This window comes from Medicago sativa, chromosome 3 (genome assembly GCF_051527215.1).
Source record: "Medicago sativa cultivar Bolivia chromosome 3, Bolivia_mono, whole genome shotgun sequence".
Classification (NCBI taxonomy): Eukaryota; Viridiplantae; Streptophyta; class Magnoliopsida; order Fabales; family Fabaceae; genus Medicago; species Medicago sativa.
This window is the reverse complement of record NC_140751.1, coordinates 87,213,534-87,241,266: the sequence shown is the minus strand read 5'-3', so window position 1 is coordinate 87,241,266 and position 27,733 is coordinate 87,213,534. Positions and strand designations below refer to the sequence as shown.

The 27,733-nt window shown below is 30.9% G+C and overlaps 1 protein-coding gene, 1 long non-coding RNA gene and 1 pseudogene across 6 annotated transcripts; all 3 read right to left on the bottom strand.

Moving 5' to 3' along the window:
• Positions 1–6,138: 6,138 nt before the first annotated feature.
• LOC146941430 (uncharacterized) lies at positions 6,139–9,711 on the bottom strand. Its single transcript, XM_085755207.1, has 3 exons — positions 7,888–9,711; positions 7,302–7,369; positions 6,139–6,464 (listed from the first exon to the last, which is right to left on the bottom strand). Exons 1-3 carry the CDS (start codon positions 8,122–8,124, stop codon positions 6,314–6,316), a joined length of 456 nt encoding a protein of 151 aa, XP_085611333.1. The 5' UTR covers positions 8,125–9,711; the 3' UTR covers positions 6,139–6,313.
• LOC146941429 (putative disease resistance protein RGA1) lies at positions 9,680–13,898 on the bottom strand (annotated as a pseudogene). Its single transcript, XR_015032378.1, has 2 exons — positions 11,344–13,898; positions 9,680–10,972 (listed from the first exon to the last, which is right to left on the bottom strand). The product of XR_015032378.1 is annotated as a putative disease resistance protein RGA1 (transcript).
• Positions 13,899–15,035: 1,137 nt separating this feature from the next.
• On the bottom strand, positions 15,036–22,766 carry LOC146941428 (uncharacterized). Of its 4 annotated transcripts, XR_015032380.1 has the most exons (7): positions 22,519–22,766; positions 22,064–22,335; positions 17,716–17,945; positions 16,144–16,745; positions 15,849–15,895; positions 15,526–15,615; positions 15,036–15,422 (listed from the first exon to the last, which is right to left on the bottom strand). It is a non-coding gene; the product is annotated as an uncharacterized LOC146941428 (long non-coding RNA). The 4 variants fall into 4 exon arrangements; XR_015032379.1 differs by having other exon boundaries at positions 15,526–15,895; positions 22,519–22,764; XR_015032381.1 differs by having other exon boundaries at positions 15,526–15,895; positions 16,144–16,206; positions 17,911–17,945; positions 22,519–22,754.
• Between the last annotated feature and the right edge of the window lie 4,967 nt (positions 22,767–27,733).

Genomic DNA, 27,733 nt, shown 5'->3' with positions numbered 1-27,733 from the left:
GCTGCACTATGATATAGCTCTGAATCTATGCTCATGTCCAACAATAATCAAAGGGGACATTGAACAATATTTACTAAAACACAATACAGTCGCATTCTCGTGTTAGATATTATGATTTAGAAGAATTAGCAGGCACCTCTATCATAAATTTGAGAGATGAAATCAAGCAAAAATATTTGTAATTGTGGGTGCAATCTGTAAATATTTGTACCTACTGGTAAAATCGATAAATACTTGAAATTGCATTGAAGGCCACAATCAAACCTTTAGATTATGAATGAAGAGTTCGTAATGCATTTTACTTTGTGGTCATTGAATAAAACAAAGTGAGCATGTTAGGGATCATGGAGAGTTTGTAAAATTTGCCGAAGTGATCTCGCCAACCCAACTAAATGCCAAATATGCATTTAAGTCATCCATCTTTTCATACCGTCGGATTTGGCGTTACTAGAGTCATATATGCTACCCTTATCAAAGTATGAAAAAGACGCACTGATTCAGTCTTATAGGGTTTATTATTACCCTGTAAAATTTTGACTTACAAAATTGAAGGTTCACTTTTATTTGAAGCAGAAGATTGAATGTTCTTGAATAACCAAGAACAAGAAAATAGATAACCCAACATTGTTCCCAATAGGCATCAATTATAAACCATTTGTGGAAACAAATGTAAAAACGTGGGAAACTCTATTATGGTAACAAATGTAAAATATCTTTCAAAAAAAATTATGACAAACAGGGACTTGGCATAGAGTAAGTTTACTCAAGTTTTCTTTTTTTCAAGCAGAAGATTGAATGTGCTTAAATAATCAAGAATGAAAAAGAGCATACATCAACGTAAATACGTTGGAATCAAAATTTCAAAATTTCCGTAGCGAACAAAAAAGTTTATATTTCAAAACATTAGCGTAAAATAGAGTCGTGGGACTGAGCACGGTTCTTTTCTCAAAGCAGAAGACTGAATTTTGTTGAAAAATCAAGAATGAGAATATGGGCATATCCCAACATGTATCAACGCAAATGTGTTGGAATTAAAATTCCAAAATTACTTAGCAAACGAAAAAGATGACTGAGGGACCCAACATTCATAAAAGTTTTGTTCTTTTCTTGAAGAAAAAAGAATGAAACCTCGATAAAAGTCTGTTTACACAGTCAATTTGAATTTTGGTATCGGTTTCTAACAAAACTCACGCAAAAGGATCTAAAATGCACTCTCCTTCAGAGGTTGAACAGATGTCACACATGTTAGTTTATCCGTCACCAAACCAAGGGATAGATACATTTTCTCTGCCCAGAATCAACTTCATGTGATATATCAACATTGGTGTCTACTATCCAACAAGAAAGAGTGGAGTGATTAGAAGAGTTCCTAAAGCTTTCATATGCTACATGTAATTGACCAATTTTCAAACAAGCACTCAAAGCATATTATAAAAGAAAGGCTGCACAACCTAAAGGCTGCACCACTATCATATATGATCAATTCATCAATTGAAATTTGTGTACCCACTTATAAGAGCTCACCTGTATTCAGTTACTAAATGTCTAAATCCAAGACTTGCATTTGCAATTTTCAGCACAAGGGTTCACATCAAATCAAAATAAAATACAGAAAGATGAATATACAGAACCATGATGCCTACTGCTCATAACAAATTCATACTATTCAAAGATACCACATAATTACCCTCGACCCCATATAAAAAAACTAAGGTTTCCTCTTTGGATGACTCTAAGTGGACCTTGGACATATAAGATACTTACCAGAAACCCTAATCGGTAAGCTAATCCAACATAAGCACACCATTTTGAAATTGCAAAATCACTTCGAATTGTAGCTGCAAAACTGTATTTAGGGATTAGGGTCACCAAAGCACAATAGATACCATCCATGCCTTACATTAAAATAAAAATACATGTTAATACTGCAATTAAGGCAACAACTAGCTTTCTCATTAGGCGTCATCCAGCATTTTACTATGAATAAATTTTCATATTGAAATTTCATTGAAGGCCATCATCCAACTTTTACAGTATGACTAAAGAGTTCATAATGCATCCATCCCTTACGAAAATTTATGAAACGAGTATATGCATCAATTCCTACCCTCAAATTTGAGGTTACTGGGGCCATATATGACACCCCTTTTTTAGATTATGAAAAAAGATTCCATCTCGCAGTGATTCACAGTCTTATAGGGTTTGATTTACATAAATTGAAGTTTTTTTTTTTTGAAGCAGAAGATTGAAAATCTTGAATAATCAAGAATGAGAAAATGGGTAAGTCGGCATCGTTTCAAATAGGTATCATTTAGAAAACAGATAGACAAATCTGTTGAAATAAAAATTCCAAATTCGTACGAATCTCCATTATCTTAACATACAAAAAAATTGTATTTTCAAAATATTGGTGCCAAACAGGGTCTTGGGACATAGCAAGTTTACTCCATAAACGTTTTTTTTTGTTTAAAGCAGAATGTTCTTGAATAATCAAGAATGAGTAAACGGCTATCCCGACATTTTCAATGAAAAATCCAAAATTACCATAGCAAATAAAAAAGATGAATGAGGGACCAACATTCAGATGAATGTCATTGCAAGATTTTGATGTTACAAAATTGAAGATTCTCTTTTAATTGAAGCAGAAGATTGAATGTTCTTGAAGAACTATAAAATAGGTAACCCAGCATCGTTCCCAAAAGGTATCAAATATCAATTATAAACCATAGACAAATATATTGGAGTAAAAACTCTAAAAACGTGGGAAACTCCGTTATGGTAACAAATGTAGAATATCTTTCAAAAACACTTATGCCAAACAGGGTCTTAGCATAGAGTAAGTTTACTCAAGTTTTCTTTCTTTCAAGCAGAAGATTGAATAATCAAGAAAGAAAAATAGGCAGCCGAGCATGTATCAATGTAAATACGTTGGAATGAAAATTCCAAAATTACCGTAGCAACCAAAAAAGTTTATCTTTCAAAACATTAGCGTCAAATAGGATCGTGGGACTGAGCACGATTTTTTCTCAAGTAGAAGATTGAATTTTCTTGAAAAATCAAGAATGAGAATATGTTGGAATTGAAATTCCAAAATTACCGTAGCAACCGAAAAAGATTATCAAGGGACCCAACATTCGTACAGTTTCTTTCTTTTTTTCTTGAACAAAAAAGAATGAAACCTACCAAACCACAAACACGCATAAGCATTGTAAGTTCGAAGCGTAACATATAAGCAACCGTGAATGGGACTGTGCTGTTTATAAAGGCTTTTTTTTATGGGCTTTTTGTGTTTACTGAAACTGAGCTTCGGCCCACTACCTTTTTCTTTTCTTTACAGTGATTGCTTTATAAACCCCTAGCATTATTTTAAGGGAAATGCGCCCTTGCATAAGTTAACGAGTGAAATGCAGAATTTTTTTGTTGGAATTCATGCATTTAATTTAATTTTTTAACTTTTAATTAATTGAATGCACAAGTATTAAGAGAATATTTTATTTTTTGGTTGTTTAACATGTGACCTTATGACACAAGTTAGCATGACCCTTATTTTAATATTGTAGTAGAATTTGACTTAGAAACTACCTTGAAAATATTATGAATAATACCTAAAAGATTATTTATCTGTATAAGTTGTTTTATATAAGATAAAAAAATAAGTCATTATATACAAACCTTTGGGGGGAGAGAAATATAGGAAAATTGAGAAATCTTTCACATTTTTTGAAAGAGTGTTTTTTAGAGAAGAGTGGATGTTTATCAGGGACAGTGAAATTTGGAATTTACCACAAAAGATGACGACATTCTGCCTGCTATCAAATTAAGTTATGCTCGGTTACCTTCTTATTTAAAACGATAATTTGCTTGCTTCTCCCTCTTTGAAAAGGACTTTGAATTTACTAATATGGATGTTAGCGTGCTTTGGGAGGCCCTTGGTTTTCTTCCGCCACCAAACAGGGGTAAAATCTTGGAAGATATTAGCATTCAGTTACTACACGAGCTTTGGTCAAGATCATTTCTTCAAGATTTTATGGACTGTGGTGGTGGTGTTTGTGTATTTCAATTGCATGATTTAGTGCGTGATCTTTCATTGTATGTTGCAAGAGATTTCAATGGATATTGATTCTTGTGGGAATCTAAAGTCTATGTCACTTCATCTTTTTCCCAACTTAGAGGCTTTGGGGATTGATGATTGTCATACTAAGTTGAAACTGTCATTAGGCAATGACAACCAAATCCCAAAGTTAAAGCTGAAGTTGTTAAATCTTGAATTTTTAACACAACTTGTGAGCTTTCCTGAATGGTTGCAAGGACGTGTCGACACATTACACACCTTGTTAATTGATGGTTGTGAAAATCTTGATGAGCTTCTTGAGTGGTTATCAACTATGATTTGTCTCAATAAACTCGCAATTCTAAACTGCCCAAAATTGCTTTCGCTCCCCGATTAGTAATTGAAGGTTGTCCTGAATTATATAGAAGATACCATCTTGGAGTTGGACGTGATTCACACAAGATATCACACATCAAAAAAGTGATATTTGAATCGACGGAATTTATTTTACATATAACATGATATTTATTGATTGAATGAGAGGTACATATTTGACTAAACTTCATGGATATCATTGTGTTCACCATTCATTTTACTGTTGGTGTGTATGTATGTCGTGTGGAACTTTTTTTTTTTTTTTTTTTTTACTAATGAGATGCACAATGAAATATTGTAAACTTATTAGTTTGAAGTATGGTATAAATAATATAGTGTTTTCATCAACAACAAAAAAAAAATATACTTAGGGAAATGTTAACTATTGCCCTCGCCCTCGGGGCACTAGTTAAGGATCTTAAATGATAACTTTTTATGAAAGTTTGTGTAATCAATGCATTGAAAATTGAAAACTTTAACATTTTTAAAGAATAATTTTTAATTTAGAAGACTTAAAGAGTACCCCGAGGCCACTCGTTAACAAGACCCTTTAACTTAGATGTTAAACTCATTTGCATTTGACACTTTTGACTTCCTAGCATCAAAGGTAATTTGACATTCTACATAGAGTTCAAATGGTCATGCATAGAAATGTAATGTATCTTAGATTCATGAACGTTGTATTTATGATGATTGATTTTATCATCTAAAAAGGCTAAGCGACGCAACTTTTTATCCTTCTGCCTTCCATAGGGGGTTGCTAACTTAGACCAACCTAAAAACAATAATGTTTAAGTTAGCAAGTGCGACCATTTTCATTTGGACATAAAAATCCATTGCCGCTAGTTTACACCCACTTTGTTAAATTACACCAACTTTATTTACGAACCAAAAGAGTTAATGAAACATATTTGTATACATTTGTGTTTATTTTAACGTATTTCATGTTTATAATTGTGTGTTCCAAAACATAATACCTGGTTCAGTTCAAAACTGAACCGTAAACCAAATTGCTTTTATTTTGTTCTAGTTTTTAATTTTGAGATACAAGGAACCGACGAACAAATGCTAATACCGCTATACATTTTATTAATATCCCTCTTCACACACCCTCACGCTTACGCTTCAACCAACATTTTGTGGCTTGGAAAGATAAATAATGAAAGCAATCTAAGGTTAACATTAATTTGATGATGTATTCAAATTGAAAATAAATTCAATGGTCTATATTCTAACCATGTGTTTATTTGATTTTAGGATGGTGAATTTGTGATGCAAGTCAATAAATATGTTTGAAGTTCCCTAAAATAAAAAATAATGTTTGAAGTTGGAAGTTATTTTTTTTACCAAGTCATTTGAGTGTATTATCAAGTCATTTAAGTGAATTCCCTAAAAAAAAATCATTTAAGTGAACTATCATTTTAATTTATATTGAAAATATTTGGTATAATTTTACGTGAACTATCTGATTTGTAATTTGAGATTCGAAGTTGTACGTGCTAAAGTTTGTAATTCGAGATTTAATATGCAATATGTGTAATTTGAAATTTAATATGCATGTATGATAGTATAAGTGCATGTATTATAATAAGCAGTGATTATAAAACTGCATGGTATGCATGATGGTAAAAATGTAGGGATTTAAGTATAATGAAACTGGTTTAATATGCAAAATGCAAGAAAAATAGTGCAGCAGAAATATTTGAGACATCTTTCAAAAAAAACGACACAAAATTCATATTCATTCTTCAAGTTAGAATCAACTCTACAAACAAAAATAATTTAACTCCACAACCAAATTAAAATCAATTAATGATATGGTTGCTGAAATGACTTTTGTCTCCCCTAAATTAAAATTAAATCCATACATACTACTAATCATATTTGTTAATTACAATTTCTATTTCTACAATAATATGATAAAGGAAAGTAATTTGTCGGTGTTTGATTGACATATGTGTGTGTAGCAGGATGGTAATTAGCTGGTGCTTGATTTACAAATGCGTGCGGGACAGGATTCCAAACTTGCGAGTATAAACTGAAATTAAAAATACAACAAGCACCAAAACATGCATAAAAATTCAAGTACCGTGACAAAAATTAAGAAATATGAATTGAAAACAGATAATAATAACAATAATGAATAAAAAGATATTGTGTTATTATGGTGATTTGTGGTTAGGATTGATCACTGATATACTTGTGCAAATTTGGGAGCTGCTTATAATCAATAAAGCACATACACGATACCGGCATATCGTCTGATATCGATGATGATAACTATTTGAAAAAATAACATAATTGAATGTAATCATGTGTATAAATATTGTAGGTGTCGGGTACTAACTGACGTGTCGGACACCGATAAACATTTTGATAGATGAGGCTCATCTTAAGTTTGAAAAGATTAAATTCAAAATGAAAAATAAAATTATATTTCTTTTAACTTCAAATGCAAATAATAATTTATGTCTTTCATAAAAATAATTTATGTCTTTCATCTTTTTTTTTTTTTAACTTCAAATGCAAATAATAATTTATGTCTGTCATCTATTTTATTCTCTACAATAAATAACTTAAGGCACTAATAACAAATCAATCATTAATGTTCCTTAAAAAAAATCAATCATTAATGTTGTATTGATCTTTGAAAATGAACGACAAATAAAACAATATTTTTTTACAAGTAAAAAAATCTGCCTCGATATAATTATATCATATTTTAAAGTAGAAGAAATAAATTATATTTTGCATGTTTTGGGAAACATATTTTAGAAGGAAAAAATATATATTTTGTATGCCGAAACCATTATGAAAAACATAATAAGTTTATAGATTAATCATCCTTAATTTTCCAATTTATTTTTCATATTACCTTGTAGACTGCCTGTACTGATTATCGGTTACTTGAACATTGTGGTTCCAACACTTCTGATCAATAATCTGAAAAACAACAGAAAAATAACTTAAGTCTTGTTGTCATTAACATGATAAGCTAACACATATTAGTGAGATATTTTTTCTCTTGCGATTTTAAAAATTCATGTAACACCAATATGGCCAAAACATCCTTTAGCAACTGATCATACAACACAAATAATAATATATGGCCAAAATAAAATTTACAAAATTCTGAAAACCTTATCAAAATTTAAGATGTTATTAATCTATTATAAATAAGTTTTGCTAACACCAAATCCAACAGCTCTATGTGACGGTATTTTTTTTTTTTTTTAAGATTTTAAAAAGTTTAAATGAGTTGTGTTTCGAAGGTTCACTAGAGTTAGGGCAGACTTCAAAAAAAAAAAAAATAGAAAGGGCAGGCATCAAGACTTAACTAACATTATTAGAGGTAGTTAAATATATCATGAAGGTCGGCAATGGTATGTACCAAGAATCGAGAACATAATTGAACATTTAGTGATTTAGGAATAATAAAAAAAAACAGAGAAAAAAATTACCTCATAAGTAAAATAGGATTCTGGATGAAAAGAAAGATACTCCTTTTCTTTGGTAGAATTAGTCTCATTCATGGAAGCATTGGGGTCCCAACTCCAAGGTGTGAGAAAAGAATTATCTTTCTCAAGAAAAGATGTGAATCTTGCATCAAGCATTGTTTCCTCAGTAGCATGATCATCACTAGTAACAACCATATCAATGGATTCACTTTCCTCCGTCAAAGCATGTTTGCGCTTCATGATTCTTGGTAGGAGTATTGTATACTTTATCAGATGAATCAAATTATAGAGTAAGTACTGTACTTATAACTTGGTTAGTCCAATACAAAAACAAAAAAAAAATATTGGTAGGCACATAAATATATAGTGATGTTGTTAATTTACTTTCAAATATCCAAAAGATTATGTCAAAAAATAAATCAAAAAACATAAATTTTGAATGAAATAATAATAATAAGGATTTTGTCAAAAAATATATATCTACGGAAATTTTTCTTTTACAGAAATATTATCGACGATTTGTTAAAAAAAAAAAAAGGATCTACGAGATATGGTTTTCTTATAAAGATTTTGAATGCAATTGTAATAATAATAATAATAATCTCTAACAATATATAAAAAGGATTTTTGTCTTTCTACCAAAAAAAAATATAAAAAGGTTAGTATACTTTGGATTGGCTTTTTATTTGTTTCAATTATGTCATTCATTTAAACAGTTTTGTTTATCATTTTATCTTTTTTATAATACAACAACAACGAGGCATTTCATAGAGATTCGACAAACCTTTATGTTGACCGTCAAGACGTAACACAAATTTCCTCTTTCATCCGGTCTTTGAACCTGCATTGCATATCAAGGCTATGCCTAAGCAGAACTTTTATCATTTTATGGTATTATTTAAAATTTTGATTAAAAAATTAGTTAAAACGCATGACAATAGAAACAATTTGAAATAATACCTTATCCAAAATAAGAGGAACAATAAGGGAGCTTATTTTGATTTATTTACAGAAGAAAAAAAATTAAATGCAAAGAGAAAGGGAACCAAATCAAAACTTTTCGAATAGATAATAAATCTAAAGTTAGGAATCACTAATTTATTCCTTACGGAAGCTTCTCTAATAACCAAGGGTAAATCATTCCATAAAAACAAAAGAAGTTAAATTAAGACCAATATTAGTTAAAGTGACTGAAACTTGATTGCCTCCCATAAAAATGTGTGTGACTAAAAAGTTCATATCTCTAAGAAGGATCCTACAACTGTTCCATCTATTTCTTAAAGGCCAAGGAACCAAATTAGAAGAGTTGAAGGATAAAACCACCAAAGTAGAGTTAGTTTCAGCCACAAATTTCTGCAATTTATCTCATAAGCTATTTCAATAGCTGTCATTGCTCCAGCCAATTATGCTTAGAAAGATAATCCATTACCAAGAAATTCAGCAAACAAGCATTACTATTTCTAAAGATGCCTCCACATGATGAAGTGGCCGAGTTAGCAATGTAAGCACCATCGGTGTTGCATTTATATTTTATACCAGTTGAGAATAAAAGAATGCCAGATTATTTCCTTAATGACCGGAGCTCTTGGGTGATGAATATCTACCTTAAAGTTCTTTAAGATGATGAAATCTCCCATTGAGGAGATGGATGACTTCTTGAAGGAAAAAAAAAATGCAATTCTCAGTTCTTCAATTTTTGTCTCTGTACCATGTCTATCCTAATAAAAAGTTCAAAGTTACATTCCAAAACTGAATTAATCTAAAGTTGCAGTCCAAACTGAAACATAATAAAAAATTACAATCCAAACATATTCAAAATTCTTTATTATCGGCTAATAAAATTTCATTAGTTCCAATTCCAACCACACAAGACGAATCCGGAATTGGTAAAAAGATACTGAGCCGTCACATGCTAGGGAGCATCCAAGTGACTAAAAAAACACACAACGTATTCCACCACTGACAAAAAAAGCCAAAAAACTAAACTAAAATGCTTCCAAACAGAACCAACTCAATATAACCTAATAACAAAACACTGCACCAAATTTAAAACTGCAAGTCAGAAACAAATAAAAGACACAGCAGAAGACAAGCCGCAAAAACTGCCGACAAAACGATACCAAACCGAGTCATAGGTTCAATCAGCACAAACTGCCATAAGTTAAATACTAAATTGTTATAGTACAGCAATGTAGCAGAAAACCTCTCCAAAAGACATCCAAAGGCTACCAAAGTTCACCCTTCATGGACAATTGGCTCTGCCACAACACTAGATCCTTGATCTTGATTAGAAACTAAGATACATACTTCAACAAACACTAGATAGCAATAATTTACAAACTCCCAATACCTGCAATTAGAATTTAGAATAACTCCACAGGAGACAATTATTCAAGTTAATCCATTAACACAGTCCCTAGATACACCATACTATATATCCTAAAGAACCAAAAAAGTCTGCTCTAAAACCTACCAATGCAAATGGAAATTTAGCATCACAAACTATGTGTGAATCTGTCACACAATATCCAGATTGCAGAATCCTGATCAAACCAAATTGCTCACATCCACGGTTTAGAAACCACATTAAATGTGGCATACAAGCAACAACTTCCAACTCAGAAAAATGTGGTCCCAACTTAAATAAAATGACTTTGGACTGAGTTCATTAAAAAAAGAAAAAAAAAACACCGAATTCATTAAAAGAAATAAAAAAGCTTTTACTATTCTTACCCTATGCATTTTTGCGCCTTTATTTTTTCTTTCAAAAAATACCCTTGTGATTTTTGGATTGTATAATTCAAAAATCTCAAGGACATTTTCATAAAAAAAAAAGGGTGCATAGAAAAAAACATAGAATGAAAAACAGTATTGGCCACGGTTCGAAGAAAACAGCTCCTTAGTCACATGGTATTGATCTGGTGTAGGATCAACAACCTAGGACATATCAGGTTGTGAGGTCTCAGCCCCATCGGGGTTCCTGCGCCCCCTTTCCCTTAGGCCTAGGGTGCACCACCATCCTATGCTACTGAGCGCTACTAGTCATGGTCCTTGCTGAGTCGGCTTCTACGTGGGTTCCTAGACATACCTAAACAAAAAAAAAATGAAAAAAATCAATAAAAAAACTCATTTAAACATTTCATCAAACGTTTGGAGTGCACAATATACAACATTGATTCACTTAATTATTTCAACTTTTAAACAACCACATTGAACTTAAACCTACTCTAAACAACATTGGCAGTCAAAACATTCAAATGTATGACCAAAAACTAACTAAAAAATCAATAATTTATTCGACCCTAACATTTCACCATTTTAATTCAAAATAACTAACGTATAAAACAAAAAATTTGATTGCAATAGGTTTAGGAACACTTGGTAAAAAAGAGTAGCTATAGTAAAAAAGAGTCTTATAAAGTATAAACAATTTATTATTAAAAAATAAAAACTTAATACCTTTAAATCTTGAACGTGATATCTGTAATTTCCTTTTATTTTCGAATTATGTTGATTCAAGATACACTTTTTTGATGTGTGATATCTTGTGCCAATCACGTCGAACTCTTCTACATAATTCAGGACAACCTTTAATTGATAAATCTTCAAGGTTTGAAAGGCAATGTGCGTCTTTGGGGAGCGAAAGCAATTTCGGCCAATTTTCAATTTTAAGTTTATCGAGGCAAATCAGACTTGATAACCATTCAGGAAGCTCATCAAAATTTTCACAGTCAGCAATTACCAAGACGTGTAATGTCTCCGCACATCCTTGCAACCATTTAGGAAAACTCACAAGTTGTGGTCAAGAATCAAGAGTTAGCAACTTCAGCTTTAACTTTGGATTTGGTTGTCATTGCCTAATGACAGTTTCAATTTATGGCAATTTTTAATCCCTAAACACTCTAAGTTGGAAAAATTATGAAATGGCGTAGACTTTAGATTCCCACAAGAAGAAATATTCAACCACTTGAGATTAGAAAGTTGTATTCCTTCAAGCAACGTCTCTAGATTGCCACAAGAATCGACACTTAAACCTTCTAAAGCAATCAATTTAGCAATCTCTTTGTCTGGGAAATTAAATTGCTTTGTAGTTATAAATAGATGTCGTAGGTTGATCAAGTTTTCTATTCCATTTGGTAATTTTTGAAGCTTTATGCATCCACGGAGTTTCAAAATGTGAAGATTCTGGAGTTTGCACACTGAATCAGGGAGACTCTTCAATTCTTTATTATTTTCAAGAAAGGGACATCTTAAATGTTTCAATTTGCCAATAGAGCGGGGCAAACTCTCATATGTAGACTTAACTAACCGTAAATCACGCAAGAATTTGCACCTTGACGCTAAATTATTCAAGAAAGCTTCATTGTTGGCTCCCTCAGGAAATATCATGGTTCTCAGACCAGTGGGAATTGGTGTTAGGCCAATCAAATCATTTTTATTAAATGACGGATGAAGAACATTCTGGGATATATTTTCATCAGGAAATTTCAACAATTGAAACTCATCTCTTGCAACATACAATGCAAGATCATGCACTAAATCATGCAATTTAAAAATACAAATACCACAACCAAACTCATGAAAATCTTGAAGAAACGATCTTGACCGAAGCTCGTGCAGAAACTGAATGGTGGCGGAAGAAATCCAAGTGCCACCCATATTATACTGACATTATGAGTAAAAAATTGAAAGTCCTTTTGAAAGAGGGAGAAGCAAGCAAAACATCGTTTTAAATAAGAAGGTAACTGATCATAACTTAATTTGAGAGCAGGCAAAATGTCATCTTCTTTTTGAGGTAAATTCCAAATCTCACTGTCTCTGATAAACTTCCACTCTTCAATATCAACTTTTAAGAATAGAGAACTCCCCAATGTTCTTAGGGCCAAAGGAAGCCCTCCACATTTTTTTACAATTCCATTCCCAATGTCCATCAATTCTGGATAGTTTTTCTCTTCTCCGTCTTTAAAAGCCCATTTGACAAATACTGACAACGAGTCCTTTGAAGAAAGACCTTTCAAAATGTATGATGTTCTGGTGCCCATCATTTTAGCAATTGAGTGGCTACGTGTAGTCACCAAGACTTTACTTCCTTCAGCACCTACTTGTATTAAATTCTTCAACTCAACCCATTTGACACGATCCTCGTTCCATACATCGTCCAAGACAAGCAAGAATATTTTACCAGCAAACATATTCCTGAATTGAGGATTTTAACAAGCAGATTCTGAAGTACAAAATCATCAGAGACACACACCCACATCTTCAATGGAAAAGTCTCATCTAACCTCTTATCATTAAACACTGCCTTTGCAAGTGTAGTCTTTCCTAATCCTCCAATTCCAACAACTGGAATAACAGAGAGACTATTACTATCACCACTATCTTGCAATAACAGATCAATGATTTTTTGTTTATCATGTTCCCTTCCTATCACATCAGAACCAATCACATATGAATGTGTCAATTCACGCCTTTTTACAACACGATTATCACTATCATTGATTTGAAGGCCAAACTAAAGCCTATCAGCAGCAACCTTATCAAATCTCTCTTTGATATGTTTGATTTGATGCGCCATTTTAAGGCGATAAACAAGAGGATTAGAATTTGAGAAGAAACGTTTTACCTTCCTTCTGATGCTACCTGAAGTGTTGATGATGTGCTTTCGCAAGGCCTCGCACTCAAAATCATCGATAACATCTTCGGCATCATTGAAAACACGCTTAATCTGTTTCAGCCATTCACGTAGCTCATGGTTCTGCCATTGCTTTTGTTCAGCATCTAATAACACGGCTTTGACGAGTGAGACGGTGGTGTTTTTGATTTGTCGAAGATCGTTATAGACACCCAGCGCTAGAGAAGCTTCATTGACAGCAACAGAAGCAAGTTTACAAATGAATGACTCTGCAACTCCGAAGAGTAGTGATTCTGCCATTTTTATTGATTTTGGAATGGAAATGAACAAACAAAAGTGAAATGAGAGCAATCATGTAAACCTCATACTGTAGCACTTTAGAAGATAGGAGCCAAGAAGAATCGAATACTAATACAATGTCTATTAGTCTAGTCAACAACACTAACATGCATGTTTCTTTGACTATTACAATTACTCTCTCCGTCTTTATTATAATAAACAAAATTAAAAAATATCAAAACCAATACATTTGTTAATATTAAAATGAGAAAAATTAAATATGGATAAAAAAGTTTTTTAAGCAATAACTACATCTTAAAAATTGTGACATTTTTTTATATATAAAAGACCAAATTCTTTTTTAAGATTTTCTTATAATAAGGAAATTACAAAGCGCAAAGTAGATATAATAATTGTCTCAGTTGGTTTGGACAATGCATAATATATGTAAGGTCCATGGTTCAAACCCAATCACTAAAAAAATATAATAATTCCACCATCTCTCAAAAAAAAAAAAAAAAAAAAAATATATATATATATATATATATATATATATATATATATATATATATATATATATATTGTAACGGGGCTAACCATTTCTACTAGTAACAATTGATGTTTGGCAGTGGTAGTTGTCTGACAGAACCGCGTGGGATTTAAAAGCTATGGGGCTCACCACTTAGATTCTGACAAATTCATCCACAAGAGTTTGCTTTAGATGAGTTTAAATGAAGATTAATCAATGTTAAAGTGAAAGGGAGGTCTTTGTCAATTTAATAACAAAATAATTGAGTTTAATGTCTAGTTAAAAATTGGAGAGGATGTTTGTGTTGTATAAGAAAACCTCGCTAGAGGTTAGTGTAATTTACCTTTATAAAACTAATCCTACTAGACTATTATCGAGTTATTTGAATAAGAAAGAAGAGAAGAAAAACAAACAGATTCACTATGATGAGAATGATATAATAATCAACTTTAAACAATTGTTTTTTTTAGGGAAACTTTAAACAATTGTTATGTTCCATCTTTGGTTATCTAGAGTGCATTTTTTTTATGTAACATTAATAAGATGGTTGATTCGATATAATTTGAATCTAAGCATCTAATAAACACCGTTTATAAAAACTAAATTGAGTTCTTGACATCAGATTAAAAATATTCATGGGACATAATTGATGGAAAAAAATACCTAAAAAAACTCCTATAAAAAGTTGAAAGAAATTGGAATAACCTATACAAAGTTGAGCTCAAAGTGAATGAGAGAGCCAAAACATGTCGAATTAAATAGCTAACAAATTACATTAATACTTACCCAAGTTTGTCTTAGTTTTTCTTCAGGCATTGCAAGGTCAAGAAAAATTATGACCATTAAAATTCATGTCTAAGAAAGGTCTAGGGAAAAAAAAACCTTGTGATTACGCACTATAAAATCATCATACAATAAAGCCAAACACCTATTTAGTCCCAAATTGACCCTCTTGTAAGCACCAATAAAAACAATTCTTCTATTATAGGCAAGTCATAAACTCGGGTTTGAAATTCTTCAAGTCCCACTTGTGAGGCTTTGTTCTCCACTTCATGTAAAGAGCAATAACATCTATTCTTCACCCATGGATGAAACCTGGAATAAGTTTAAAATACTAATGAAAACTCATAGCAATAAAAAATAACATGGCATTATTTGAAGGATTTGAGGATGAAGATAACACTTTTATAGAACTTACATTGCATATTTTTCAACCTTTGCACTGGAGATGAAACTAAACAACATATCCAACAAATGTGTAATTTTAAACTCCCTTCTCCTCAATTTACTACAACAAAAAAAAAATAAGTATTATCAGTTACAAATGAAATCAAATGTGGAAGGCAAAAGTGAATGAAAAACGAAAAACAAATTTTGGAGCTTGCTTCAGTTTATGTGTGAGACTGATATCAACTGAGAAAGGGAAAAAACACAGTGCAAAAGGATTCATTTGAAAATAGAAAAAAGAAATCAATGCTAAGAAAACTTTTAGATGTTGAAGCAAAGAAATCAGTGGACCACCCATATATAATTTTGTCTCCAAATTCATCCTTATTCTTGTCTCACCCCTGTCAAAATAACAAATAGAGAAGAAAAAGGTGAAAGATAGACCCCTCACAAAACAAAATATAATTTATTATAAATTAGTAGTAATAGCATGAATGGTTGAGAACTGCAAACCACTTGCAAGTGGCAATGGAAAAAAACTGAGAAAATGATTTAGAATAGAGAAAGTTGTGTCGGTTTTGGCATGACGATAAAGATGTGAAAAAAAACTAACTAAAAAAGAAATGATAAAGAAATCAGGATGACCTACCGAAAACTAAGTGATTTGGAGAATCTCTATCTTTTGCTTTAATAAAATGATGAGAGTTTCTAACTGCAAAAAAGAAGAGGGTGATAGAAATCTGATGAATGTCTTTGAAAATGTGAAAAACAAAATTGAATAGGTGAAACAATTAAACCAAGAAAAGTAAAGAACAATAACAATAGAATTAAGAAATAAAGCAAACATTGGCAAAATTAAAAGTTCTGTTTTAGGGGAGAAATTGTTAACTACATAATAAATCTAACAGTTTAATCATTAATTGTTTTAGTATGAAATATAGAGAGAAATAAGTATGTTGGATTGCCTCAAAAAGTTGCAGGCAGAATTTTCCAAACCATTCATTTGTGAAATTCATTAGTATCCCTCGTTGCAAGGGTAACTACATTTTTTTTTTATAGTAATGGAAATGTTGCCGTGATATATAGTGAATAATGTTCATGAGGAATAATGCTAGGATTGGTGTTTTGATCTACTGTTATAATAATCGCTCAACTGAAATGCATAAAAAATAAATACACATGATCCATGCATAGAAGTTATTAGGCCAAGCCAAAGTAAAAGTTTCTTCGATTGATGTTAATCTTTAAAACCTGGTGGCATTTAACATGGGAAAGGATAAAAGTTTCCCACCATGGGAAAGTTAAATATAACCACTTGATTAAATAAAGAACACACTTTTATCATACACCCACAACACTAGATTTGTTTCCACACCACTGTTCTCCCCCCACCTCAAAGACTTCGGCTATGGCAGAAAGAGATGACTTGCTTCCATAACAGATTCATAACTTAGTATCGTTTACAATGACCTCAACAAACAATTTTTATTTTTTTTAAAAAGGAAAAAAATTGGAGGAAACAAAGACATCGATTCCAGGGAGATCAGACATCGATTCATAACTTTTTTTTTTTTTAATCTTTCATAACAGACAAATCAGTAACTCTGTTCGCAAGGCACGGCTTTGGAAGCTGAACAAGAAGCCATGAAAATGCAAACCATGTTCACAAGATTTTTCAAACCATTCTAATTAAGAAAAAAACCTTAAATAGGTATTCTGGTAAAGATTGATGAAAAGGGGGAAAGTTGATTTCTGGAAGAAAATAAATAAATTCATATTTGATTTCTGATTTTATTGTTAATTTTACCAGGAATTTATTTTAGGATCTGCATTTAAATTCCTATTCAAAAAAAAAAAAAAAGGATCTGCATTTAAATTGGTTACATGATTCTGTTTTTTATTTTGTTGATTTTGAAAGGAAATTGCTGCCAATTCTATCAATAAATATGTTTTAAGGAATTTGTTTTGGGATGTTAGATGTAATGAGATCAACATGAGGGGAAGAAGCTTTGGTAACAGTCCATGGTTTCCGTCAAAAGGCTAAGAGTTGAGGAGAATGTAGGGGAGAGTAGTGGACTAGTGGTGGAAGATGGCGAGGAAACAAATCTAGTGTTGTGGGTGTATCATAAAAGTGTGTTCTTTATTTGATTAAATGGTTAAGATTAACTTTCCTATGGTGGGAAACTTTTAACCTTTCCCATGTTAAATGCCACCTTAAAACCTTGTATCATTTCCTGACTATCGTTATTGTTTATGATATGTGTTGTAACGTAACTCTGAAATTATTGAAAGTGAAATTGTAAAAATTGGAAAAACAAATAGAAAATAGGATTGAGAAGTACAAAAGAATCCATTGAACACAAAAGGAAAACAATCGCGACAACAACCACGAAAGATGTTATTAAGAAAAATAAACCTGGTGCAGACAAATAGGCATGATATGAAGCACCTCTGCAACAAAAATTGGTCAAATAGAAAGAACATGCGAGTTAATTATACACAACAAAAAAAAAACCAAAAAAAAAAAAGTAAAAAGAGAATAAATCAGATTATAACGAATGAAGGGAGAATTTGGCAAGAACTTTTTTTTCTTTCAAAATACTTTGTTAAATCTACACACATGACATGGTTTCTTAGAAAAATCAAGGGCAAAACAACAACAAAATAGATTCATATCTGATTCATCAAATTCTGAATTGCCAATTTCACTACATCTGTTTATCTAAAGAGAACTTGGACCAAATTTCAAATACCAATCTTGTCTTTATGGACCATCTTGACATTTTACAACCATCTTGTAATCAAAATAAAGCTCAATTTTACTCTACTTCATCAGACACAGTACCTCAATAATACAACATCACTAATACCATTATATATCCAAATCCCTCCCTCCCATACTTAATGAATCTTTACCACTCAACAACGCCAAATATTAACAAATTTTGCTTGTGCCTGCATTTATATATTATTAAAAAAGCATACAGATCAAATATAATCCCCAACATAAGATAGTATACCTTCTAATATGAATTTGAAGCAATCAAAAAGCATTAAGTATTTAGTATAGTTGGATTCTCGTATTTAGTATTGGGTTGAGCCCCAAGGCACATGATTTGAACTAAGCATGACTATCCGAGTAATTGTGCGACACAGTTACATATCTGAACCTTTGATCTTGAATCAATAACTGAAATAGTTTGAAGTTAATTTATCATACTTATTATAAAAGCCAGTTAGGTCAAGCAAATGCTTAACCCTAATTGCTTTTGTGTTTTCCCTCCCAAACACATCTCCTAGGTGTGTTATGCAAGCTTTGGTACCATCATTTAATGATGCATTTAATGTTGATTTCAAGTTTTCAAATTTGTATTTCCCTCCCAAGTGTGGACATGTCATCATTAATGTCTCCTTGGTGTGTTATGCAAGCTTTGGTACCATCATTTAATGTTGATTTCAAGTAAATATTTTTTAGTAAAAAAGTTTCGGTAAAATATTTTTTTACTTTAAAAAAAAAAATATTTCGGTAAAAAAAAAATTCCAGGTAAAATTTTTTTTCATATTTTTTTCAAGTAAAAAAAAATCCCGGTAATTTTTTTCCAATAATTTTTTTTTAAAAAAAATAGTTTTTTTTCGGTAAAAAAATTTATTTGTAAAAATTTTGGGGCTTAGGGCCTTTTAGATTGATTCACATATGAAGGTCATATGCTAATGCTCTCCATTAGTTTCTGTGGTGTTTTTGTTTATTGATGCACTTCCTTTACATGCTCTTTTTTGCCGTTGTTTAGAAAAGTTTAATTGACGTGTTTTTTTTAAGTAATAAATTTATTTAGATCGATTCACAAACTAAGGTCATAAGATATTGTTGTTAGTTTCTGTGCTTTTATTGTTTATTGATGCACTTTGTTTACAATGCTCTTTTTGCCGCTATTTCAAGTAAAAAAAAATCCCGGTAATTTTTTTCCAATAATTTTTTTTTAAAAAAATAGTTTTTTTTCGGTAAAAAAATTTATTTGTAGAAATTTTGGGGCTTAGGGCCTTTTAGATTGATTCACATATGAAGGTCATATGCTAATGCTCTCCATTAGTTTCTGTGGTGTTTTTGTTTATTGATGCACTTCCTTTACATGCTCTTTTTTGCCGTTGTTTAGAAAAGTTTAATTGACGTGTTTTTTTTAAGTAATAAATTTATTTAGATCGATTCACAAACTAAGGTCATAAGATATTGTTGTTAGTTTCTGTGCTTTTATTGTTTATTGATGCACTTTGTTTACAATGCTCTTTTTGCCGCTATTTAGAGAAGTTTAATTGACATTGCATTTTTTTGTTATGCAATATGTGTCGCATGATTATATGCTTTTGGGTACACACCATACAATAGACATTGGTTATGAGTTGTACCGTTATGTAACTTTGGTGGATTCAAAATGCAATCATGCATAAAACGAAGAGTTGTTATTGTATTGAGATACACAAAGCACATATATATCAGCAAGCATGCACTGTTTTTACATCTATAATTGTGCAGTACTTATGATATGAGCCGCATGTGTATGGGAGGACTCCACACGTGTGTGTGTGTATACCTAACTGATGGACAACTAATCGGCATTGCAAAAAATGAACCATTGACTTTGTTATCTAAAGCATATAAGGAAAAAAAACCAAACTGAGCATGAAATAGGCAAAAAGTTTCACAAGAATCCTCTAAAGAGAATCATTGTATTCATATGAGGTAAAAAAGTCGTAATATAAGTTCGCGCACTCCTTTTGCCGATATCACTAATGGAAAGCAATAATAATACTATAAGTTATAATGAACACAAAGAATTCTATTGCGACTATTGTCAAGATCACCTATCCAAATATATTAGATAGCATGACTGATATAGCTTATTTTCAAGACAAGTCCATATTAACTCCAAAGCATTCAATTGTCAAACAAATAAACGATTATATATTGGATTTGATTCCAGGCGAAGCAAAAATGTATCTGAGTTAAGATTCGCCGTTAGCAACAAACCCGAATGGCGATGCAATTGATGTTGTCCACACTCCTGAATTTCTCAACACAATTAATACACCTGGTCTTCCAAATCACAAACTCAGGTTAAAGGTTGGTGTTCCAGTGATGTGGTTAAGGAATACAGATCAAAGATCAGGATTATGCAATGGCACAAGACTAATCATAACTAGAATGGGTAAATTTGTGCCTGAAGGAAAGGTCATATTTCGAAGCAATATATGCAAGAAAATTTTTTATACCAAGATTATCTCCTACTCCTTCTGATGTCATGATACCTTTCAAATTTCAACAGAGACAGTTTCCGATAGTTGTTTCTTTCGCAATGACTATTAACAAAAGTCAAGAACAATCTCTGAAGAAAGTTGAGATATATTTGCCAAGTCATGTGTTTTCACATGGTCAGTTATATGTTGCAATATCAAGAGTTACCTCCAGAGATGGATTGAAGATGCTTACAATGGATGAAAATGTTCAAGATACCAATGTGACTTCAAATGTAGTATATCCAAAAGTATTTCGTAATGTAAGATAAGTTGTGCTAAAAATCAATGATTTTTGTACGATATTTTGATTTATTGCATTCCAATGGTAGCAACAAATTATATTACTAAAGTCACCATTATGCGACTAATATTTATCGTAATTGGAATTTTATAAAATATTACTTACATATTGATTCAGTTATAACCAATTAATATAGGAAGAGACTAATAATCGTAACTTCAAACGCGCATGTGTAAGCTGGTAGGACCCGTGCGGAGCACGGGTCGATGGTCTAGTTGATTGTATAATCTCCAACATCATCCAAAATCAATGACCGATAGATCCCATGAACTTGCTATTGAAATAAAGATGTATACATTTTTTATTATGATCACCAACCTTTTTTTTTATTCATTATTCAGAATCCTCTTTTTCTATATTTATCAAAATTCTTAAAACTGGTTTTCATGGCAAACGGATTTGTACCAAGAAATTGGATCACTCCAGTCCTCTCCTCTGCTTTTCAACCAAAACCATGTTGACCCATTGACTTGTGAATATGATGAAATATTATTCGTTCTAAGTTTCCAACAAACAAGCAGGGAAAATTCTCGCATACAAGGCATGTCTTTTTTTGCATTTTTCCTATCTCACATCTTATGACTTATATCATACTCCACAATAATTGTCCATTTGACTGTTTCAAAGAGATTAAAAAATATGATATCTATCGTCCCACAATAATTATTGCATTTTACTATTTCAAAAGAAAATTATTATTTTACTAAATTATTCTTATTAATTATTGTTGTATTTTCATTATTATAAATGTAAAGTGAAAAATAATAACTACAAGTGATACATACTACAATTGGAAAAAAAATCAATTAAAAAAATGAAAGTGACACCCTTTTTGTGATATATTATTTCTTACAAACATGACATTTATTATCCAACATAAAAGAGTGAACTTGTTCAAAAAAAAAAAACATAAAAGAGTGAAATATTTAGCTTGAGTGATTAATTTTGAAGGATGAATTAACGAGGAGGAAAACTATACCTTCTACAAAACATCTCTGATCATCATTAATTTACTATTATTTTTATAAGCAGCTATCTCTGGTCATGATATTACATATGGTTTCGTTGAAATTTGACATGCCAAATTATTGAAATAGTACAAATACCATTTAAGTACTAATTAGCACCTCCAGTTTATTTTCCCTTAGCTCCATGGACCATGGGGTTAATAATTTCATGGATATCCTCCAGCACCAAGATATGGAGGTTCAGTAAAAGGCGGAGTAGTATAGTCTTGGAAAACCTTTCGACCTGCGCCATTTATAAAATGAAGTGTAAGATTTTTTTTTTTTTTGAGCAAAAGTGTAAGATTTTAATGAAACAAGAAAAAAGAGATCGTGATATAAAACACAGATGGAAAACCTCGAATATACCATGTATGAATATGATTGTCACTATTTTAAATAAAAAAATTATATATACAACAACATATACCATGTTTGAAATTGGATTGGGCAGCAATACCCATCGTAGATGACGGGATAAGTAATAAAAGTATTGCTAAAACTGCAACAAATGATTTTAATTGGGAAGCAAGGAAGAGAGGAGCCATTTTGACTAAATAATCAAATATATATATGTTAATTGCAGGTATGAGGATGCGAAGTATTTATAGAGAAACGGAGATGTTTAGTTGCGTGATCATCCCGTTGCTGAATAAATTCAGTTGACTGATATATGATGAAATATTCATGTTTTCAAGAAACATGGAAAAAAATTTATTAACAAGCTTTCGACTATATGGATCAAATTATGCAATAATATTATATCATAAATTATATTTGAATCCAACTCATTAATCTTAAAATATTTTTTAATACTTTCTTTTATAGTTTTTGTAGATTTTTCTCAGCTTCTTATAATCTGACTATCCTCTTAAAATCTTCTCTTTACATGCATAAACCACACAAGCATACTCTCTCTCTCTCATGTTGTCATTTTTAATCATATCTCGTCTAGACTTAGACACATCCAACACAACATCCTCATCACCGTTACTCTTACTTTATTCTTGTGTTGTTTCTTAATCGTCAAACACTCTGTTTTATACAACATCACTGCTCAAATAGCTGTTTGATAACATTTTCCCTTCAACTTGAGCAGTATTTTCGTATCACATAAAACATCTGAGGCGCTTCTCCACTTCAACCACCTAACTTGAATACAAGGATTTATATTTGCTTATATTTCTTCGTCATTTTGTACTATGAACCCAAGATATTTAAATTGTGTAACGTCGTGTATCATATGATATCTAACTTTCACCTATAATGTAGAACTAATTGCCTTTTGTTGAAATTACATTATAAGTCTCAAACCTCCCATTCAATTTTCCTCTCAACTCTCCAAACAGAACTACAACATCTACAAAAAGCATACATGTCGGTGTTAAATCTTGGATGTGATTAATAAGTACATCCAAAAGTAAAGTAAAAAGACAAGACTTTAGGGTTAACCCTTGGTGCAATTCTATTTTTATGGGAAAATCATCTGTAACCTTATCTTGCGTTCTCACATTAGTCGAAGTTCCCTCATACATATCATTGATAGCTCTAATATAAGCATTCTTAATCTCTTTCTTCTCTATGGCTTTCCACAAAATCTCTATGGACACTCTATCATACGTATTCTTCAAATCAATGGAAACTACATGCAAGTCTTTTTATCCGTCCAATATCACTACATCACACGTCGAAGTAAGTAAACCACTTCCGTAGTTGACCTCCCAAACAAAAAATCAAATTGATTATCAGTAACCTGAGTATCTTTTCTTAGTCTCCATTCAATCACTTTTTCCCATAACTTCATGGTATGACTCTTAACTTTAATTCCCCAATAATTTGTGCAATTTTGTATACCTTTGTTCTTATAGATCGAAATTAAAGTGATTCTTCTCCACTTATCCGACATTTTCTATGTCTTCATAATTTTGTTAAAATATTTGGCGAGCCACACATTCTTCTATCTCAAAGACTTTTCATACTTCAATAGGTATATTGTCTGGTCTAACTGCCTTATCATTACTCATCCTTTTCAACATATTTTACCATATGTTCTTGAATCCGATGATAATAGTTATAGTTTTGATATTTCTCTCTTAAAAGCTACTTTTAAAATAACTAGCAACAAACCCGTGCTAAGCACGGGTTAATTCAAAGTGGGGGGGGGGGGGGGGGGGGGGGGGGGGGGGGGGTTATGTATTTAAGCGCATTGCAATACTATATAAATTGAGAAATTAAGAAGAAAAAAAAACTAATGATAAAGCCGACGTTAATGATAAAAGGGCAAATTACTTTGACTTCCCTTGAGATTTTCTATAACACAAGCAACCCTTCTAATATTCAAACACATCAATCTCCCATCATTTTATCCATTTCAATAACTTTGTAAATATACAATTTAATTTCAGTCATTTTGGTTTGTTTGTATCTGTTTTCTGCTTTCACAATTAAGTTAAATAAGATTTTTTTTCTTGATTTGTTTGTATCTGTTTTCTCTTTTCAAAATTAAGTTAAATGAGGTTTTTTTTTCTCGCAATGGAGAAACAACAATAACATTTGTTTTTACCACCAAATAGAATCAAACATCGGCAATTACATAAGAGATCAAAGGAGAATATAGAGATGAGAAGAATTTTGGTGGATGAACATTGTGGTTGATCAATGAAAAGGAAATAATCTTCGATATATCTGTTTTATTACATTAGAGATTAAAAATTAAACCACCTTGACTGAGGAACAATAAGTTGAGAAAAATCACCAAGTGAAAAGTGGAAGAAAAAATTGTTGAAAATTAAATGAAGAAGTTAGTTGCTCAAAATAAATAAAATTAACAAAGTTTAAACCGTGTTATATTATAAGAGAAATGCGTGTCAATTTGATAAAAAATAAATAAGAGAGATTGGTGTTTAGTTAAATAATAGAGCGGGTGTTGTGTTATTTAAGAAGACCTTAAGGGGGTTAGTGTAATATTATGTAGAAATATTTAAAATAGTAAAGATTTCATTATTGATATAGATGTCGCTATGAGTCACGTGTATGAATTGTGCAACAATATTATATAGTGACTCATTTATCATGTTTTCATTGTTTTTTATAGTCATTTTTCTAAAATATATAATAATTAATAATCTACAACAATAAAAAATAATATTTTATAATATGACATGATGGTCTGACTTCTTTGATTCTCAGTTGTTTTCAAATATGTTGAGATATGCAGGTTTCAAAGTGTGTTGTCTACACTCAGGTTCTTCAAGCTCGAAAGAGTTTTTATGCTTGTTGATTTGTTTAGGGAGTTCTTGGCACTTGGATTTTGATATTGTGCTCACGGTCAATCCATTAATTGTTTTTAGCAGAGGTCCACTTTTCATTTTTTTTGTAACCTGGTTTCGCTCCCGTGTATATGTTCGCTTGTTGATTAGTGAATTTTTGTTACGATAGATTTGGGTTGATCCACTTGGTCTGATTTATTATGTGGTATCCCCGTTTTTTGTTGTACCTGAGTAAGGTTTAATGCCCTTGGTCTCTTTATCTATTTTTTTTATTTAATATATTTTTTCTTTTGACTATAAAAAAGATTAAAAAAAAACAAATGCAAATTCTTTTTGAAAAAAAACGAAATTGAAAATGTGTAATTTTTTGAAAAGTAGGTATATGCCTTGTAATAAATATTTTGTAATTTTGTTTAACTCTTTAGATATTTAAAAGTTGAATTATAGAAAAATTTGTTTTAATTGGAATTAAGATTAAATTTGTTTGTTCTTTAAAAAAATATTCAGTTGGTGTGTTTTATTGAGTGAATTTGTTTTATTTTGTTTTTAAGAGAAAAATATATGGGGAAGTTGAATCAAAAAACACATAAGGATATAATTTTGATGACGTGTCAAGTTTAATAAGGGGTATGATTGTATTTTTGGTAGACATTAATTTCATAATCAAAGAATAGAAGATTGTATTTTTTTTAACTCTTGATATTCAGAAGTTGAATTATAGGAAAATTTGTTTTGATTGAGATTAAGATTAAGTTTGTTTGTTTTTAAAAAAAAAGATTGAGTTAGTGTGTTTTATTGAGTAAGTTTGTCTTAATTTATTTTTTGAAGAGGAAAAATAGGGGGAAGTTGATGCAAAAGACACAAAAGGATATAATTTTGATGACGTGTCAAAAAATTAAGAAGGGGTAAGATTGTATTTTTGGTAGACATTAATTTCATATATAGAGAATAGAAGTTTAAAAGAGGAGCCTTAAGAAATAAGTTAAAGTAGTTTGTTAAAAAAATCTTTAGCTAAAGATTACTTTTTCATTATTGACGGTTCTTACTTCTTTCTTAAAATATTTTTACTAAAAAGTATCATAAATGACTTAAAATTGTATTTTTTTATTGTAACAAATAAAAAACTAATTTTATTTTAAGTTGGTATGTCAAATTCACCGCTCTCAAACTATATCTTATCTTATGTTTTACATGTTGAAATTATGAGTGTTTAGGTATTGAAGTAACTCATGAGAAATAATAAACTCATCAGTTAACTTGACCTTTAAGCAATCGAATATTGTTTCCCTAGATAGCCGAGAAAAAACACAAATCACAGTCAATACACATATTAGTTTAATTTCCTTTGCTTTCTTTGGCGACCAATTCTTCCTTAGTTTTTTTTTTTTTTTTGTGATATCCTTAATTTTTGACCTTTTCAACTCAAAGTGTGATAATATACAAAAGGAAAATTTTGTCAAAAAAATATATATACAAAAGGAAAATGAAAAGTAGTGTCCATTGGAACACTAGTTAAGGAAGCAAATAGGATTAAACTTTCTTGAAAATGCGTAGTCAAATTTTTAAAAACATAAAAAATACTAATTTTTTGTCAAAAAAATCTCATTTTAATACAAAATCCTCATTTTTTATTTTCTTAACCATTGCTTCGAAGATACTAGTTCACATGACCCCAAACAAAAATACTTAAGTTTTACATAAGAGAAAAATGATCATTTTATCCGTCCCTTGAAAAACACATTGACTCATACTTTTTGGACCAAATAATCAATCATAAAAACATACTCTGACGTTTGCTTAAGATTTTTCAAAAATCATTTACAATATTTAAGTTATTATTGTGCGAAAGTTTTTTTTCTTTCAAAAATCAATGTTAAATATAATCTTTATGTAGAAAGTGAAGCAGTTATTTTGATTAGCTTTTAGAAAGAAAAAAAAAATATCATATTTAATAGAAGAGAAAGAAAAGCAAAGTTTATGGTATTTGTATGTTTTCATTCATATTAATGAAAAATTATTTATAATTTTCATTTGGATGTTTTTTCAACCATGATTTATACTTTTCTTAAAAATCTCTAGAAAATAATCCTTTATTTATTTATATCAAAGTCACACTTTTTTATCGTAAATCTTTGACAAACGAGTCCACTCTCTCCGGCTGTCAACAACATAAGGTACGACTGACATTGCACAAAGATGAAATCAATCTCAAACCATAGAATAGATTTGTTGTAAATTTTACGTTCAAAGCAAAGAAACTAATATTATGTGTATTGGTCGTGATTTGTATTTTTCTGCCTAAGAAAGTAATACAAGTAAACGATGAGTTGTATATCATTATCACAACTTTGAGTTGAAATGATCAAAGAAGCCTGA